We start from the raw sequence: 17,772 nt of genomic DNA on the forward strand, positions 1-17,772 counted from the left end.
ATGTATTTCTTACTGTTTGCATTTGTTCTTCAGTAATTCAGCCTATCACGATGTCCATGTGCATTGGCACAGTCTAAGGAAAGAGCTGAATATTTTTTTTTGTTGTGGTTTATCAGAAATGTGGCTTTTTTCCAAGCCTTTCCAGTACTCCACCATGCTTTTAAAAAAACTTTGAAAATATTTCTCATGCTCTCTAGGCATACAAAAGGGTTTTTTAAGCACCATTGTGACATGTTTTATACTAAAGTCAAATGAAGGACCAAAGAATCTCTTAATTTTTCTTAAAGAAATCTAGACCTACCCACAGAAAACGCATAGGTAATTGGGAGGGTCTTATATAACTCCTTGAAGGTCAGTGAGCTTGGAGTAGCTAAAGCAATTTTCAGCCACACAACTGCATAGCTGGAGAAGAGATTTTCAGCCATGGAACTGATGCTGAGAACATTTTTTATCTCAAGTCTCCTGGAGTCACTGCAGGTTTTGACAAACCTTGAGATGGAAGAAGTTTTGTTGTTCCCATTATGGACTGACGTTTCTATTTTCCTTGTTTTCTGCTTCCATCTCTGTCTCTACAGGTCTGAAGTAATCAATTTCAGTTAGCAAAGCAGAGTTACCCAGTCTGGCTAGCTGGGGAGATTGACTTAAAAGGCCACATGTACATACCACCTTTAAAGCACATTATTCTTTGATCGGTCTCCCACTGTATTCCCACCATTTAAATAGAGGTGGTACAAGCACCTTAGTACATCTTGGTCACAGGATTTTAGCAGTCCACAACCAGCATTTAAGATGTACTTAAGAAAAAACCCGACATGCTAAGGAGACTAATAGAAGTTGCTGTTCACTTTACTAGCACTGAAAGACTCATTAGTGTCTAGATTATAGACCTCTTTGGTTCTTAATAGAATGATACATTTTGTGGGTTGGAAACTACAGTTTTCACCAGCTGAAACTTCAGGGAAGTCTTTTAAACTGTGCTTCAATAGAATAACATGAGGTCACGTAAGCTGTAACTGTATGGGTCGATATCCTGGATATTATCATTTGGTTAGCAAAGGATTTGGGATCACTGAAACTCTTATTTAATCTGACTGGGAGTTCTTCTGTGACATGCTGCTTTTTATTAGAAAATGCTGATTTACCAGTTACAGGAACATACCAGTTTCAATCAAAATTTTATTAAGAAATTTGCCTCAGCTGCAACATTGACTTTCTGGTAAGAGAAATTATGCACTTCTCCAAAATAGTAAATAGTCTCCTTTGCCAGTAAACCCTTAAAACAGGAGTACATCAAAAGTGCTGCTGGATAAGGGTATGAGTCTGCATTTCCAAGCTAATTGCCCCATCTGCCAGATTGTTTCACATTTTATATGATGCTTTCCGCAAAATTTCTTCTTAAGCTGCCCACTCTCCTAATTGAATAAATGATCAAATTTTGGGAGGGTTTACAGAGAGTAACTAATTTAGTAGCTTTGGCATTTGGTATGTATACAACAGACCAGAGTTTGAGCCACTGCTCTAAGAAACATTTGTTCAAATGAAACCTCTCCAGCAGTGGAGATCCCCAGCCTACAGCTGTAAAAGAGACCTATGCATGTTGTGTCAGAGTTAGTGCCCTTCCTCCCCAGTCGATGGGTTGCTAATTACTTTGCATGTCAACAACTCTTTTTTTTTTATTGAGTCTGAAATGTCAGTAGGGCTTACATTCACTGTACCCATCCAAGAAGAAATTTGTTGTGCTTGAATACTTCTGAAGAGTGGTGGGTGCACATGCTCCCCACCACCACACCCCACAACACACACACACACACACACACACACACACACACACACACACACACACACACACACACACATTTCAGTGGGAGCTTGAGGCTGTTGCGAGTCTGTGGAAGGGGCAACTAATTTTCTTAATTTCAACAAATGAGCAAAAAGGTACTGGGTTTGCCAACTCTTTAATGTAATTACTACTGCCAGCCAGCACCACTTCCATCTGTATTTAGTCTAAAAATCAGCCAGCTGGTTTTGATCCAGTTCCCCATCTCTGCCAGACATTGAGAAATCAGGGAAGCAGTTCATGTCCTCTGAGGAGGCCTACAGCAGAGCATCCTGGAGTAGAGGCTCAGTGTCTTTTCTCTGGGCTACATTAAGCAAGAGCAATTAAAAACCTGGAACCCACACCTGAGAGTTTACAAGGAGGGGCAGCACCTACCAACAAATACCAGTTTGAACATAATGAAGTCAGGAGAGGGTAATTTTAATGAAATTCTTTTAACAGAGCAGTGTTGAGATCTTGTCTCCTGCTGATCTCGCCCTAGTTGTTGTCAAAGCAGTGGCACCAGCATGCTGTTGGGCATCACATGAGCTAAGTACTGCTGTCCTCTCCCAGTCTGAAGCACAAGCAGCTCTGATCCAAACCAGAGAAATATTTTGTGTTCAGGATTTCGTTTGGTTCACTGGCTTTTCTCAGGAAATGTTGTGGAAGGACAAATAAAAAGGGGTGCTGGGAGTATAATAAAGCACCCGGTTAGACAGCCAAAAGGGCAGGCGTTGCATATGTGCGTTTCAAATTTGTCATCTTAAATATTCATTGGGAAGATCATTCAGAGCAGTAATTTAATATTAATACTCTCATAATGTTGTAGACATGTTCTGCCAGGTATGGGAGGGACTAGTCTAACTCTGGGCTCCTGGAACTGGCAATCCCTATAATCCTTGATATCCGTGTGATGATGTTCTTTCTTGTCCTAAATTAAATGCAGATGGTTTTAGATGTCATTGTACTCACAGGTCACCTCCAAACTTGCTTGATATATGAGGCTCTGCTTCCTGGTTTAGTTTTGTCTGGCCACCAAAGTGAGTTGGTGTCTTAACACTTCATAGTTCTAAAGAGCAGAAACGTTTCTCACTAAATCAGAATAATGGGCTCTTGTTTCTTTAGTGTGATAGTCTAGTTGTGAGCTCATTCAAGATTCATAAAATAAACTATTCTTTTCAATATCTTATTTTAATGATAGTGCAAATGTAGATAAAATTTGAAACTTCATCAAGGACATAGTCAGACTTAAAATTCCAGGAGGACCTTTGCCTTTAATTATTTTTTATGGTTCCTTTTTCCATACTTAAAAAAAATTGTTTTTAATCTCTGGTGCTCTGTTTATTCCTGATGCAAGTAGGTCTGAAGCTGGAACCTAGTAGAAGTTGCACCCGTTTTCACCAGGATGAATAGCATCAATAGCTACTTTTATCATTCCATTTGAGCACAAACAGTTCTAGATGGAAGTCTGTCCCAGTGGCTTTGGTTCTGCTAATCTCAGATAGGTCTGATTTGAAACATAATAATTAGAATTTCATTGTTAATTGTTGGCTGATTCACTGTAACACATTTTTTCTATTTTGTAAAATATTTAAACCTTGTACTTTGAGACCTGAAATATATGCTGCTTTTGTACATTACAGTTATACTGATGTGGGATGGGATTATGTTCTTTTTGTTAATTGAAAGAAACATTTATTCTCCTGTATTTCCATACGTCCACATATATTTTTGTACTGTTACTAAGATCCTTTATACTGATGGATCACTATTAAACAGGTTTACTCTTACCAGTATTTAAGATAGTATACTTCTTGTGTATATTTAAAACCATATCCTTAAAAGCTTAGTCTGAATAGTGGAGGCAAGCTCTCTGTACAGGTAGATGCATACTCTCCTGAACTGCAATGAAACCCCTGTGCATGCCAATACCCCTTAACTCTGGTGCCCTACAACATTTATGAGAAAGAAGCCTGGTGAAGGGCTGTGAAACATGAAAGAGAGATGTGGCACAGTCTAGCTCAGCTTCTCAGTCTCAGGATGATACTACCAGCTTCTGATGTCTCTCTGCACCATCTAGATGTAACCAGAAGTGCCAAACTTCACTTATTTTCAGTGGAAATTAAGATCTTAGTTTGTTCTGCTCCCAAGTGATTTTCCAAGAGTCTGTGTGGTATACCTTGCATGATGCAACTAGAAACAGGATCCAGATACTATGGGCTACAATTACCTGGCACTGTTTTTATTATTGTTATGCAGTCCAGTACTTCATTGGAATTAGTATATATTTAAAGGCCTTCAGACTGTTTTTCTTTTTAACAGCTTAACAGTTAATTCTTTTTGTGCTAAATAAATATCAGATGTTCGGTAAATATTAGAGTGTTGTTGTTGTTGTTGTTGTTGCAGAATTTATTCCACAGGCTTTTGGAATGCCTTTGTCCCAAGTGATTGCTAATGACCGGGCCTACAAGCTCAAGCAAGACTCTCAGAGAGAAGAGCAAAAAGATGTTTCAGATTTTGTGGCCTTTCTTTTGCCATTTGGAACTAAAAGACAGAACAAAGAACTTTCAAGCAGTAACTCATCTCTTAGCTCAACCTCAGAAACACCAAATGAATCCACTTCTCCTAACACACCTGAGCCAGCGCCACGAGCAAGGAGGCGTGTAAGTAGACCCATCACGATGGGGTGCATGACAGTAGGACCAGAGGGTCTAGCTGGACCAGGAAAAGACCTGTTGTGTCTCTGGATTGTGGAATATTTCTTCTGTTGTGTTCAAATAGTGGGGTTTTTTTTTCAGGTGGAAGTCAGCCTGGTCAGCATCAGAAAACTCTTAACTGTAGTGGGAATCTTCTTTCTCTGATGCTGGTGGGAAAAGATCATATAGAGTGTGCAAATCTGGTTACAGATCGCAAAGTGGAAGAGAGATTATCTAGAAGTCTTCCTGTTTACTCCTTTTATCTATCTCCTTTTAAGTCTTTTAGATTTAACAAATTCCATCTGTCTTCAACCTAATTTTTTCAGCTCAGGAAGACTAAAGCTATGTGATTGCTATTTATAGATATACTTCTGTTAAACTAGCTCTGTGAACATGGTAGTAAATCTTAACTATTAATCCTACCCTAATATTAATAAAAATCCTCCTGGTCTAATTCTGATCATGTCCTTAGTGGTAAGTAAGAAGTTGTCGGAGTAGATTTGTACCAGGCTCTTTGAAGGATGTTTCTGCATACAGGCTATGAAGATCTTTGACAGTCAAATACAGTATGGTGGTTTTCAGTTGAATGTTAATCTACTTGTAAGATAGGTACCTAGTTGACTATTTGTTAGCATGATTCTGTTCCTTGTAAGTCAGTTTTGCTCTCTGAACTTTTCCAGGACTACAGTAATAGTAGCAAATCTTTTTCCTTCGGTGCCATGGAATGAAGGTTCTAGAACTTCTTACTTTTTGATTGCACATGGAACGGAGAGGGAAAAAAAGCATAATGAAATACTTTAAATAAAACCCTTTTTAAGAAATCTTGAGCAAGAATTTGGGGTATCAGAAGAGACTGGAAAATAAAATATTTCTTAGGAATCTTACCATCTTTCATCCTTAGGATAAAGCCTGCTTCAGGAAAATGTTGTGTGGGGCTCTTCAGATTATTACGAAGGGTAGAAATGGAGTAAATTGCAAATTAACAGAAGATAGAATACAAGTCATGGGCCTCTGTTCATTCGAGCTGCCAGCTGAAGTGTCTGTATTCTGTCTGCACATAGCTGAAAGCATGATGTTTGCAGTCTTATATACAAATTAATGCACATTTCTTGGTCTGTGCAAACCAAATGAACAGACAGTTGTGTTCACACAAAGTGCAAAGTACATTTCAACTAAGTGTGAAAGGAAACCCATGAACTTCTTTCAGACTTTAGCAGCGTCAGTGACAAAAAATAGAAGTTCATGGTATACACCCATTGGCTTCAGAACCTGTTTCCATATGAGGGAAAGATAATTCATGTGTCCAGATATGGATTGTCTGCTATTCTTTTCGCCAAGTGTGATAAGATCTCTGACATATATTTGACCAGACAGCAAGCAGGAGGAATGTGGATCCTTTGGTACATCCATAGGATAGTGCTCCATCAGGACCAAGTTCCTAGAAGCCAGGGGAGAGTTTTGAAATGTTTTACGGGTTTTTGTGAGTTTTTTGTGTTGTTTGTTTTTTGTTTTTGTTGGGGTTTTTTTGTTTGTTTGGTTTGAGGGTTTTTTTGAAGGAGAGGGCTGGGAAGGTGGGGTTTTTGTTAATACCAGGATTGCAGCTTTCAGAATGTTGAATTGGAGCATTCACTTCATAGCCATGAGGATGCAGTAGCACATGGTTCACCTACAGAGAATTAAGAGTAGACTAAGATGGGCAGTGTGACAAGGAGAGAGCTGTCATTTTCTGATTTTCTGTAGGGAATGAACCTCAGGTAATGTATTTCATGAATTATTTAACATTAATGTCATCTCATGTCCCATATCTTGTCTGTCTTTGTCCTTTATGATTCTGCTTATCAGGGTACTTACTCCTCTCCCCTAGGTATTTTTAGGGAATGGTAAGAAGGCTTGCGCTTATCTTCTATCTCTTGAGCACTATTGCACTGTTTATTTTCAAGTGTAGCAAGACAAATGCTTACAAAAAAATTTTAAAAATTATTAATTAGGACATGCAACTGATAGAATCGGTTTATCACAGAAATGCTGCACAGATACCTGGAGCGCAGTCCTGTTAAACTCAGATTGGAGGGATTGTTTATCACTGTACCATTCACTTTTGTGTATTCCAGTAAGTCTTCAAACACTCAGCTAAGATTTTCAGTAAGAGATAGAAGGTAGTGCTGGCTGCAGAGCTGTGGTTCTTGCAAGGGCTTCACAGAAATCACTGTTGATGCATTTTCTTTGTAGCCTTTTTGCCCAGCCATTGGAAGCCGAGACCCTGGTTATCATCAAGGCCCTGTGCTTATTATAGAGAATATTCTGTCTCACTGTTAATACTTAATATATATAATGCAGCCAGAATTTATTTAAGTATCAGGAGTTCAGTCATACTGCTTTACTACTGAAATAGCATAATATATGGAATTAAAGTGGATCCCATGCATACTATCTACTGTTGCTCATCTTTTCAAAAGAGTAAAGCTTTTTAAAACCCTTAAAAAGTAAAATGGTAAAGAGAAGCTTCATCTGACCTTCATTCCACACCTATTCCTCCAGCCTTGATTTTTTTTTTTTTACTCTTTCCACCTCCTCTTTAAACTCTACTTTCCTTCGTGTTTTGTTTGCTTAGCTTAAGACTTGCCCAGTTTATTTAGATTTGTCTTGGGGGAGCAGGGACTAGTATCCATTATGAGCACAGGTAATGCCTAGTAAATGGACCTTTAATGTTCTTAGGTAGCTGGGCACTGCAGTCGAAGTATCACTGTGTACATGGTACTAATCCTGGAGTAGTGGGCAGTGGGCAGTGGTGGGCACAGTCTTCTCCTCCAGTCCTATAGTTCTGTCTGAGCCCAAACTAATCAGTCCAGCTGAGTTTGAGCTGGATCCATGGAATATTTCCATGTGCACTTTGTTGTTTAAAATCCAAGCTGGCCTGGACTTGGTATTGCCAAGCAGTGCTGTACTTCAGTCACTGAACTTGAGGTCACTCTTCTTAAAGCCAGCTCCAGTTAATCCACATCTTTGATAAAATGCCCAAGGACAACGGTGAACTGACTGTATTTACATCTATTTTAGGGGCCTGAATCCGACTTAAGTGACTCTGTGATAATAATGATTCATGAGATGAGAATGCTTTGCAGACCAGTAAAGGCCTGCAAAGGAGGGCACATGTCATACAGGACCTGCCTGGGAGCAGCAGCAGTGAGGGTGGTGTTAGGATTTTCATTGTCAATCGACTAATTTGATGTCTGGAATACCAAACTCCTACAAACAATATCAAAAAATCATTCGTTTGGAATTTTACACACATGGATCATAGCCAGAGGTCCTTGTTTCGTTTGAGGGTTTTGTTTGTTTGTTTGTTTTTGTTTCCTTTTGGCAGGAAATGGTAAAGGGAATCAAGCAGATGTACTTCTGAGAGACATCAGAAATAAAGGTCAAAAGTTGCATTCTAAAGGGTCTAGTAATTGTTTATAGAAATGTGGGTTAAAAAAATAAATTTAAAACTTCACTGCCCTTTATTTACACATCTTCCATGAGTTACAAGAAATAGAATTATACCTGATAAGTTAAATACTTTTTTTGAAAAGACATTACAAGCTAGAAATATTTAATGAATATGAAGTTTCAGTGGACTTTTTATGAGTTGCCTATGAGCTAGAAATCTTTGTAAAGTTCATTGGCTAGGCTGATGGACGAAAATACTTCTAGAGCTTGAAATTCCCTTGTAGGCTGTTATAATGTTCTCATTTAATACACATGAAGATCTGACTAGCAGTCTATAAAAAACCTGTCAGCAGAACAGCATGCTTTTAAGAAACTATAGTTGTTAACAAAGTTTTGAGTAGAAATTTACATTTTCTTCATTGTATCTTAGAGTGACACATTTGATCCCTGTACAGTACATTTTATGTTATGGTAAAATTTGTGCTTTGTTTTGGAAAGAAAGAAAAAAATTTACAACACATCTTTAGTCTGAATAAACCCCCAAAAATGTCTTTTTGTTTTATTATTTGTAAACCCAGATGGCCCCTAAAATGTTTCTGTCTGATAAGTTTAATAACAATTGAGGAAAATGGTCATTTTGAAATGACAGTAATCTTGTGGTTTGAAAATAAAATTTTTGTTTTTCAAGTGTGAACATTGAAACATGCCATAAATCTTCTGCTGCTTTTGCTGCTTTTATCCTTTACAGATTGCTTGAACTTCTGTGCCTTGCTGTAATCTAAACACAGCATTCAAAGCTTTCACTGGAATTTTAATGATTTTAAATTACTAAGATTCATGCAGTAGAATTATCTAAAAAATATTACCCCTCTACTTCTCTGTTGTGTCTTTGTTCTGTGAAAATGTGGGATTATTTCAAAACTCTCCACAGTTGTATTTGTGATATTAACTCTTAACTGTGTGTGATTGTAAATCTCTTTGCATGAGTTTCACTGATGCAATGGTCCAAGCTACAGAAGTAAGGAATCAGGTTTAAAAATGTGTGTGTATCTCCATGCACTTAAACATGGTACTGCTGATATGCACACACAGACAAGGATTCATCCTTGTCCTGCTGTATGTGCAGGCTTATCACAGTAAAAAATGTGGCGTATGAGTGGAAAGCATTTAGTTTTTCCAATATCTTAATTTGTATTCCTTGTAATATGGTAAGAATAGCATTGGTACCATTGAGATTTTCTCATCCATTACACGAGTATTATAACTTCATTAATTTATAAAAACTTGGTAGCAAATTGTATTTTTACACTAATGTGTTTAAAATGCAGGTGCACAGTCTTTGTTAGCTGAGGTCCTGTGACGTTTAGATTTCTCCAGCCATACTGATCATTCATGTGTGTGTATTTTACAGGGCGCGATGTCTGTGGACTCTATTACAGATCTTGACGACAACCAGTCACGATTGTTGGAGGCTCTACAGCTGTCTTTGCCAGCAGAAGCCCAGAGCAAAAAAGAAAAGGCAAGAGATAAGAAACTAAGCCTGAACCCTATTTACAGGCAGGTTCCCCGGCTTGTAGATAGTTGCTGCCAACACTTGGAAAAGCATGGTAAGAATATTTTGTGTTGCCAGGAATGGCATATGTATTTTTGCTGTAATATAAATAAATGCCTATTTTAAGAAGCAAGTATATGCTTCCAATTACAAGGACATCTTTGAAAGTTAGACACTTTCCCTCCTGTTTTGCCTCTTGCTAAAGATAATCTCACTTATATTATGAGACTTGCTTGTCTCATGCTTAGATCGTAACTTCCCAAACTAAGGCTCTGTGCTACAAGCTTGCAAGCTGGCCCATAGAACATGTGGATACAGATATTTCTTGGAGGTCACTCATCTTATACTGAGCTGCTGAGCTCTGTGGGATGGGTTCTTCACACATCACATGTTTACTTGTACCTGGAGAATAAAAGTCTGAAATGTGCCAATCACTCTGGAGTCATTCTTCACAACCAGTGAATCTTAATGATGTGAGAGCTAAATGAACTGTTTATACTACAGTGCAAGACTTGATATTTGAAGACAGAGACTCAGAAAAAAAGAAAAATCCCATGCTAAATATATATTAAGCTTCAAGAAGCTTTTTCCTGTTCACTACAAGGCTTGAAGGCTGACTGCACAGTTTGTCTGGCTTGATTTCTCCTGACCAGCCTTAGTCTCAGGCCTGCTTTCTCTAAAGGGAATTACAGAATCCTGCCAATATTCTTCTCATGTCTTCATGGTTGTCCAGACATGAACCTCCCACAGTTTTATGTAATGCAGAAACAATGGTCAACTAAGGTATCTGTTCACTGTCTCTACCCAAGTATCTTAGTCTTGTCAAGTTTTTTAATGAGAATTGGAATAACTTGGACACAGCAAGACAGAGTTATCACATGGTCAGATAATAAAAAACCCATAAAATTATGGTGACTGCAACACCAAATGATGCATTTGATGCCTAATGTCACCAGAAAGAAATTATTTACTGACTCTGAATGAAAGGCTTTTGCAGATGAGGGACTGTAATTTAAACAATGCTGATCTTTCACAATTTATAATTTAATACTGTATTGCTTACAAATACATCAAGGAACACTGCAAAAGATAGTCAGTCTTTTACAGAGATTAGATTCCATGGCTGACAAATTAGTATGAGATGATTAAGTTTGAGATGAATGACTTCCATCCCTTTGGGCAAAGGCAAGCTGAGTTTGGAGAACGTAAAAGTATTGAGTCAGCCAAAAAACCCATCCAGCTGAGTATCATTTGGATACTGTGATTTTATGTCACTTGATCATCTGTGATAAATTTTTTAATCCATTCTCATAACAAAGATTCTTTTCTATACAACACTCTTTACTAAAATATTTGCTTTACATTGAAGTTTTCTTTTAAAGGAGATTTATGATAGGTTATTGTGCATTGTCTAAAAGTGCACTATAGTACCCCCTAACACAATAATATGATACAATTTGGGCAAATACTGATTTTGTTCATTTTTCAATTTAATCTGCTGTCCACAAGACAGACTCTGAGACTGAAGGACTTAGAGAAATTTAAAGATTGCAGAAGACAGACACTACTGTTTGCTTACTGGGATCATAGAGAGCTTCCATTTCTAGCAGCAATCCTGTAGCAACATCATTCCAGGCTATAAGATGAACCAAGTTTCTGATTCTGAAAATACTTACCTGTAAGAATAAAGCCTTTAGGCTGATTTTTCAGCAACAAACCGCCAGTGGTTTCTGATGAATGCTTTAAATGATAATTTTGAACATCATATTGCAAAAAATTATTTTATTTTTAGCCTAAAAGCCCCTGTCCTTGTTCACCTTACTTGTTTTTCCTGGCATCATGTCCCAGAGATGTAAACACCTGACTCCCTATAGACTTGGAGTGTACAGCTAATACTGTATGTTTGTGCAGGAACTGGTTAACCTCCCTGTGGGTTTTGCCCGTGAGTGTATCTCCATCTCAGGTGATTCCCTGCCAATGTCCCTGGATTTACTAAATGGTAGTCCATCAGTGTAATTTTCTGTTAACCAAAGACAGAAGATCTGAAGAGAGGTATTGATGTTAAGACTAAAAACTAGAAAGCAGAGTCCTATCTGAATTTCTCTGATGAAAACCTTCAACTCCAAACACCATTGCAAAGTGACACATCTCTTTGAGTACAAGTGTAGCCTCATGGCTGTCAAAAGGCATTTGTTTTGCAAGGTTATTTTACATCTCTTGTATGTCAGTAGAGATGAGTGCTGCAGCTGTTGTTAGATCATAAACTTTGAAGCTTATAGATAATTTCATCCTTTTTGCAAAAATGTATAGCTGTGTAAAATTGTATTGTGTTCACAGCTCCTTAAGGCTCTAAAATTTCCACTCACATTACCATTGCTAAAGGCCATGTCACCTCTAGGGTGGCCTTTCCTTTCAAATATTTTGGGTCTAGTCTGCAAAGTTGTCCATTTGATAACCATGTTGTTTGTTTGATACTCATGGTAGCATCGACAGGGCTAGATGAAGGTTCTGCACTTTGCCTGAAGTACAACAAGGTTTCTTTATAGTTTTCCCTCTATACAATAGCTGTTCCTACCCTATGAATTGCACACAACTCCCTTGTGGAGTTCTTCCCTCTCAGTCTACCTGAACACCCTGTTTATGTCCCTTTGAATGAAACTCTGAACTTTGGTTTGACAGGCACTGTAAAGCCAGTGAATAACCCCAAACACCAACTGCTTCCTGTATCCAAAGACACAGCTCAGTGCTCACATACTTAGTTATTTTATAACCTGTTTCCTTGAATGACAGTCCTGGAAGTGCCACCTCCAAAGCTTAAGTAGTGCCTCACTCTCTGCATTCCTCTGTTCCTCATGCAGCAGCGGTGGCACTACCAAAATGGCATCACAAGAAATATCACAGAGATGCTATTTTACAGATTAGGTGAGGTACTTAAAAAACGGAGTGGATGGTTTCCTAATCACAACTGAGTCTTGCCTCAGCATGGTAAATACAAGTTTGTAGAGAAATACGTTACTTTTCTTTGATTCTTTTAAGTATATACAAAGCTCAGATTGCTTTGATTCAATGGAATCTTCAGGAGAAAATGTAACAATAAAACAGTTCTATAATGTGTTACACTTGCAGGTCTCCAGACAGTAGGAATATTCAGAGTTGGAAGCTCAAAAAAGAGAGTACGACAGGTGAGTGGATATGGATATGGTTTTGCTTCATCAGCTATGATGCAAACAAATCTGATTCCTTTTGTTGTGATTTCCTCCCCATCCAGCATGTGATGAAATTCAGGCTTTCTAGGTCAGTGACTTGTTTTTTGATGGCTCATAATGGGGCATTTCCAGTATCCTTGTCAGGTTCTCAGCAGATTAATAGTCTGTATGTTTTGCTCTGCAAAAGTAGCACAGGGTTGGAGATCCAACTAGACTACAATGATGAAATTTTCCAAAGGTTACACTGCAGGGAAAAAAAAAGTCTTGGCTGTTTGTTTCATCTCAGAAACAGCTGAAGCTCCCAAAGTAAACTCAAACTGTAAATCTTTTGAAAACTCACAGTATGAGAAAACATGCAAGTTACAGGACAATCTCTTTGACCCTCAGATTGCTGCTCCTACATACCACCTTTCTTTTACCCCTACTAAACTTGAAGGTCAGAGCAAGCCCTTCCAAGTCTTAGTCTCAGCCAAATTATGAAAAAGCAAAGTTGATGTACAATTAGGTTCCAGAGGCAAAGTCAGAAGTGGGAGTGACCTCATCCCTAGATACTGCATTGTTATTGCAAAAGTTGGGAATACACATTGAATTGGAGCAGTAGGAAATAGTGATTAATGTTTGTGTGATGATTAAGGAAGGGATAAAAAGTTACAGGCAAATACCCCTCCCAGGAAGTATAAGACCAAAAATGTCAAACAGAAAGAAAAAAACCTACAAAGGAAAGCTGAACTGCATCTGATCCCAGAAGTACTTTATGGCAAAAACTACACCATGTAATGCTTTGTTGCTCTATGAAGTTACCTTGAATAGCTAAACTGAATTGATTTTGGCTGATAGGACAGTGTAGCCTTCTGATTTGTTGCTTTTTCTCTAACAGTTTGTATTGTTGAGTGGCTGGTGTAACACTAAGCTAAAAACATTCATGATCTGCAGAGGCACTTGTTAGATCAACACTGAACTAGATAAAGTATTGAAGTTGCCTCACAAGCTTCAATGTCAAAACATATATTACCATTTAGGGATTAGTACAAATGCATCATACCCTGTGGGAAAAAACAGAGAGCTTTTACTGCTTACATGTAAACCAAGCTTTACTTGGAACATCAATGACTTTCACCAGTGTTTCTTGTGTTTTCAAAACTTGAGGAAATAAAGAGATTTGGTATCTATGTTTTCTATTACATGACTAATTTATTGAACTACATAAACTGATAATTTCATTAAACAACAAGGAAGCATCAGCTTGGCCCTTGCGATTACAATAATAAATGCTGTCAACATGAACACGTGGGGAAGTCTGGATTCAATTAAAATTCCGCTCATTTTCTGAACCATGGAAAGCCAAACCCAGCACTCAGATTTTCGTGTGCTTTTGCAGCTGTTCATTAGTTTTCTTTGTGTAGAAAGTAAGCATATTTTTGTTTTCGTTCCTTTCCCAGTTAGAAAATGTCCTGTTTCAACTGTAGCTTGTTGCAGTAAATACATAAGTAAGTAACTAAGTGCATGTGCCAGCAGGGTTTTTGGTTGGTGAGCAGGATGAGAAAATCTAGAACAAGTGCATCTATTACAAACTTCCTCCTTCATGTTCAGTGAGGTGTAGGCAATGGTATGATTTTTTTCTAGGAAATAGTTTTAAAACATCATGACTATTTTCAAAATGAAGTGAGGGTAAAAGGTGGAGCTGTCAGCCTGTGGAAGGTATTCTGCTCTTGGTGCTGGGAAATGTTTCCAGAAGAGCAGGCCTTTCCATAAAGTATCTTGGATGTGGGAGAGAGCTTTCTTCTGCCTTTGGGAAGCATGATGGCTTTGAATTTTATAGAATTTGTCTGAGGACCATAGCTGAGAAATAGTAGCAATACCTTGTAGTGGTATTAGCTTGTGTTTAAGTCCATAATGATGATCACTTGTGAATATAAGTAAATTAAGAAGGCTTGAATGCTGTGATGTCTTAGTGAACCTGTCTGCCTCCTGCCTATTCTTACATAGAGTCTTAAATGCAAGAGAAATGTGAGTTTAGTGGATATTAACATCTTATTATTAATGTTTTTGTACAAAATTGTAAATGTTATGAAATGCAATTTAGTCTTTCTGGTTCTAGGGATAATGCAGTAGGTGATAAAAGAAAGCCTTTCTTGGAATTTTCCTTATTCTCCCTGGTTTCTGCCAAGATATCAATCTTGGTATTTCTGCAAAAATTATAATTACTGGGGTACAGTTTTTCATGGAAGTGTGTCATATATAAGCAGGAAAGAAAACATTGCATTTTATTACAGCCCAAACCTTAAGTTGTGGATTACGAAATAAGCAGCAATTACACATGAATTGTATCTCTGACCTTAGCAAAAACCAGTCAAATCAATCTCAGAAGTGAAAATGAGTAAATCTACTTCTTAAAAGAATGGGATGTACTAACTGGGACAATAAGTTACTGTGGTTTTTCTGTCATGATCTTTTCCAGTTACGTGAAGAGTTTGACCGAGGCATAGATGTCATATTAGATGAAGAGCACAGTATTCATGATGTTGCTGCTTTGTTAAAGGAGTTTCTGCGTGACATGCCTGACCCACTTCTTACCAGAGAACTTTATACACCTTTCATCAACACTCTCTGTGAGCTCTACAGGATCTTGATTTACCAATTTTCAAAAGCTAACCTGTTTGAGTTCTTTGATCTCTACTAATTGTCTTCTTTTATTCTGAATATTTAATGCTCTAGCCTTGATTTGCTCAAAATATTTGTATAACAATTATAAACAATATAGTATATTCTAATATACTATAGTAAATATATAAAATACTACACTGTAGTGTATATAATTTCTATTATATATAATAGAAATAATACAGTATATTCTTTTGTATAAATTTACTGAGATTTTTCCTTTGTTTTCATACTGTGTAAGTATAATCCAGAAAACTAGAACAACAAAGATTTCACTTATACATATTTTTGCATTTGTATATAGGATGTGATTCATGTTACCTACTAAAATCTGACCCTGTCATTGGTTCAGCAGTACCAGATCACAGACTCCCATTTGAATCCCAGTATCTTAAATTTTTTAGAGCTGTTAATTGACCAAAATTCCAACCTAGCTTAAAAAATTCAAGTTTCTTCAAAGTTAGTGGTCCTCAAACCCACCGTATTAAGTACTCCCACTTGTATTGCCTAAGTACCGAGTGCAGACTCTCACAGACTTAGGAAAAAGTAAAGTTGGATCCTTCAAGCTTAAACTGCTGCCTGGTACATGTTTGTCAGATTATTTCTAACCCCCATGGCTGAGATCCTCCCATCTTTCTCATTGGCTACCATTGCACTTTAGATGGTTAGAGGTATGGTGTTTGCAGATTGTCCTTTATACCTCTAGTTGCTTTTCCAATCTCCCAGTATCTCTGCAAGATGCAAAATTGGAAGAAAACCAATTAGAAATGGCTAAAGTGCAAACCTGACTGGAATGCTTGCCAGCTACTGTATGTACCAATAACTATACTTAAATGAATGGAGTAAATAGAAAAGCAGAAATTTTGAGTCTGGTTACAGTGATGGAGTGTGAAACATGGATTTTGCTCTCTTATAGGGTGAGAAAAGAACCTGTGAACTTGTGAGTGAAATGTTGACCAACCAAGCCAAAAATCCCATAACAGTAGTTATTACACTTCTGATGTTTCCTTAGAGTTTTTTCTTTTTCTTCTGCTGTTGTAAGGAAAATAATCCTTAAACAAAGCTATTCTTATGCCTGCCCTTGGGCTGAGAACGATATATTTGTTCTACTTTTAGGTTAGTTGGAGTGATTTTCTTAGAATATATTTTTTCCCCTCTTAGTATTAGAGCCAGATGAACAGCTAAGCACCTTACAGCTTCTCATTTATCTTCTACCTCCTTGTAACTGCGACACCCTGCACCGGCTGCTCCAGTTCCTCTCCACAGTGGCTGGCCATGCAGAAGACACCAGAGACAAAGATGGCCAAGAGGTAAGTCCTGGTCACATGTGTCCTTTGACTTTGCTTAATACATAGTCTGAAAAAGATCTTTAAACCCTTGAAACATTTTCAGTGGTGGCATACCCCTGAAAGATGAGAGAGGTTTAATCTACTTACCTGCCATTTTAGTATGTTCTTAGGGCTGTGAAAGTTTAAGTTTTGTATAACTTAACCAGTAAAGCATCTATCACTTCTTTTTGGAGATTCACAGCCTAACCATCCTTGTTTTTAAGAACATCCAATGTTATCCATCCAGCCTTGTTTTGTACTAATATATTCTATGGAAAAAGTACTCAGAGAAGGTCAGGCATTCGAGAATATGCTTTTTCATTCTCTTTGTGATCTCTGTTGTTGCTTTCTTAAATAACCTTTGGACTTAGTTCACTTCTTAGTTCCCTTGTGTGCACTGGATATTGACAAAAACCCTGAAAGGACAGGAACTCCATCTTTTCAACTGGCAGACCTCATCACTAGTTGGAGTCAGGGTGTTCATCTCTGCCTGTTTTTTTCCTTCTGGCCTCCTCACTGTTCCAGTCTGGACCAAATTCAGTGGAGAGATTGGTGTGCACTCACTCCACAGAGACAATACCCACGGCCATGTTGCTGACCTATTCTGAGCATTCACATACCTGCATCTGCAGCCTTTCACACCAGAGAAGACCTGGAAATCCAGACGTCCTGGTCTAGGGAGATGCTTGAATTAGTGGGCTGTTGTGTATGAAATGGATACAGTTTGTCACTCCGTGACAAAATTGTGCTAGTTTATCTGTGGGATGGACTGCTCTGTCCTCTGAGCTGCAGCAGACACTACTTCTGATGTTACTTCTGAGACTCTTCCAAAACTCCAAGAGGATTTTGTCTTTCAGGTGAAAAATCCTGCTGAATTCATCAAATTTGGACTCCTTTTGCAGTTCTCTGCTTTTAACAAATGGCACTTTGAGACTGACTTTTTCCAAATTTCTGCATCAAGTACTAACTTCCAGTGTGCTGCGTGTGTCTTCTAGGCCTATTTCACTTTTAAATCCACTTTAGATGCTATTATTTTTGTTCTCAGCAAGGAGTTGATAAAAAACTACACCACTGTGATGGAAAG

General features: G+C 37.9%; 1 protein-coding gene across 5 annotated transcripts in view; it reads left to right on the plus strand.

Moving 5' to 3' along the window:
* Nucleotides 1-17,772, plus strand: part of ARHGAP6 (Rho GTPase activating protein 6) — a 310,649-nt gene that overhangs the window by 273,751 nt on the left and 19,126 nt on the right. For all 5 annotated transcript variants that reach the window (XM_071562475.1, XM_071562829.1, XM_071562561.1 and 2 more), the window contains exons 4-8: nucleotides 4,223-4,479; nucleotides 9,353-9,548; nucleotides 12,620-12,675; nucleotides 15,158-15,308; nucleotides 16,522-16,670. In XM_071562475.1, coding sequence (XP_071418576.1) covers nucleotides 4,223-4,479; nucleotides 9,353-9,548; nucleotides 12,620-12,675; nucleotides 15,158-15,308; nucleotides 16,522-16,670 — 809 coding nt within the window. The remainder of the gene's footprint in view (nucleotides 1-4,222; nucleotides 4,480-9,352; nucleotides 9,549-12,619; nucleotides 12,676-15,157; nucleotides 15,309-16,521; nucleotides 16,671-17,772) is intronic.

This window comes from Pithys albifrons, chromosome 1, assembly GCF_047495875.1.
Source record: "Pithys albifrons albifrons isolate INPA30051 chromosome 1, PitAlb_v1, whole genome shotgun sequence".
Classification (NCBI taxonomy): Eukaryota; Metazoa; Chordata; class Aves; order Passeriformes; family Thamnophilidae; genus Pithys; species Pithys albifrons.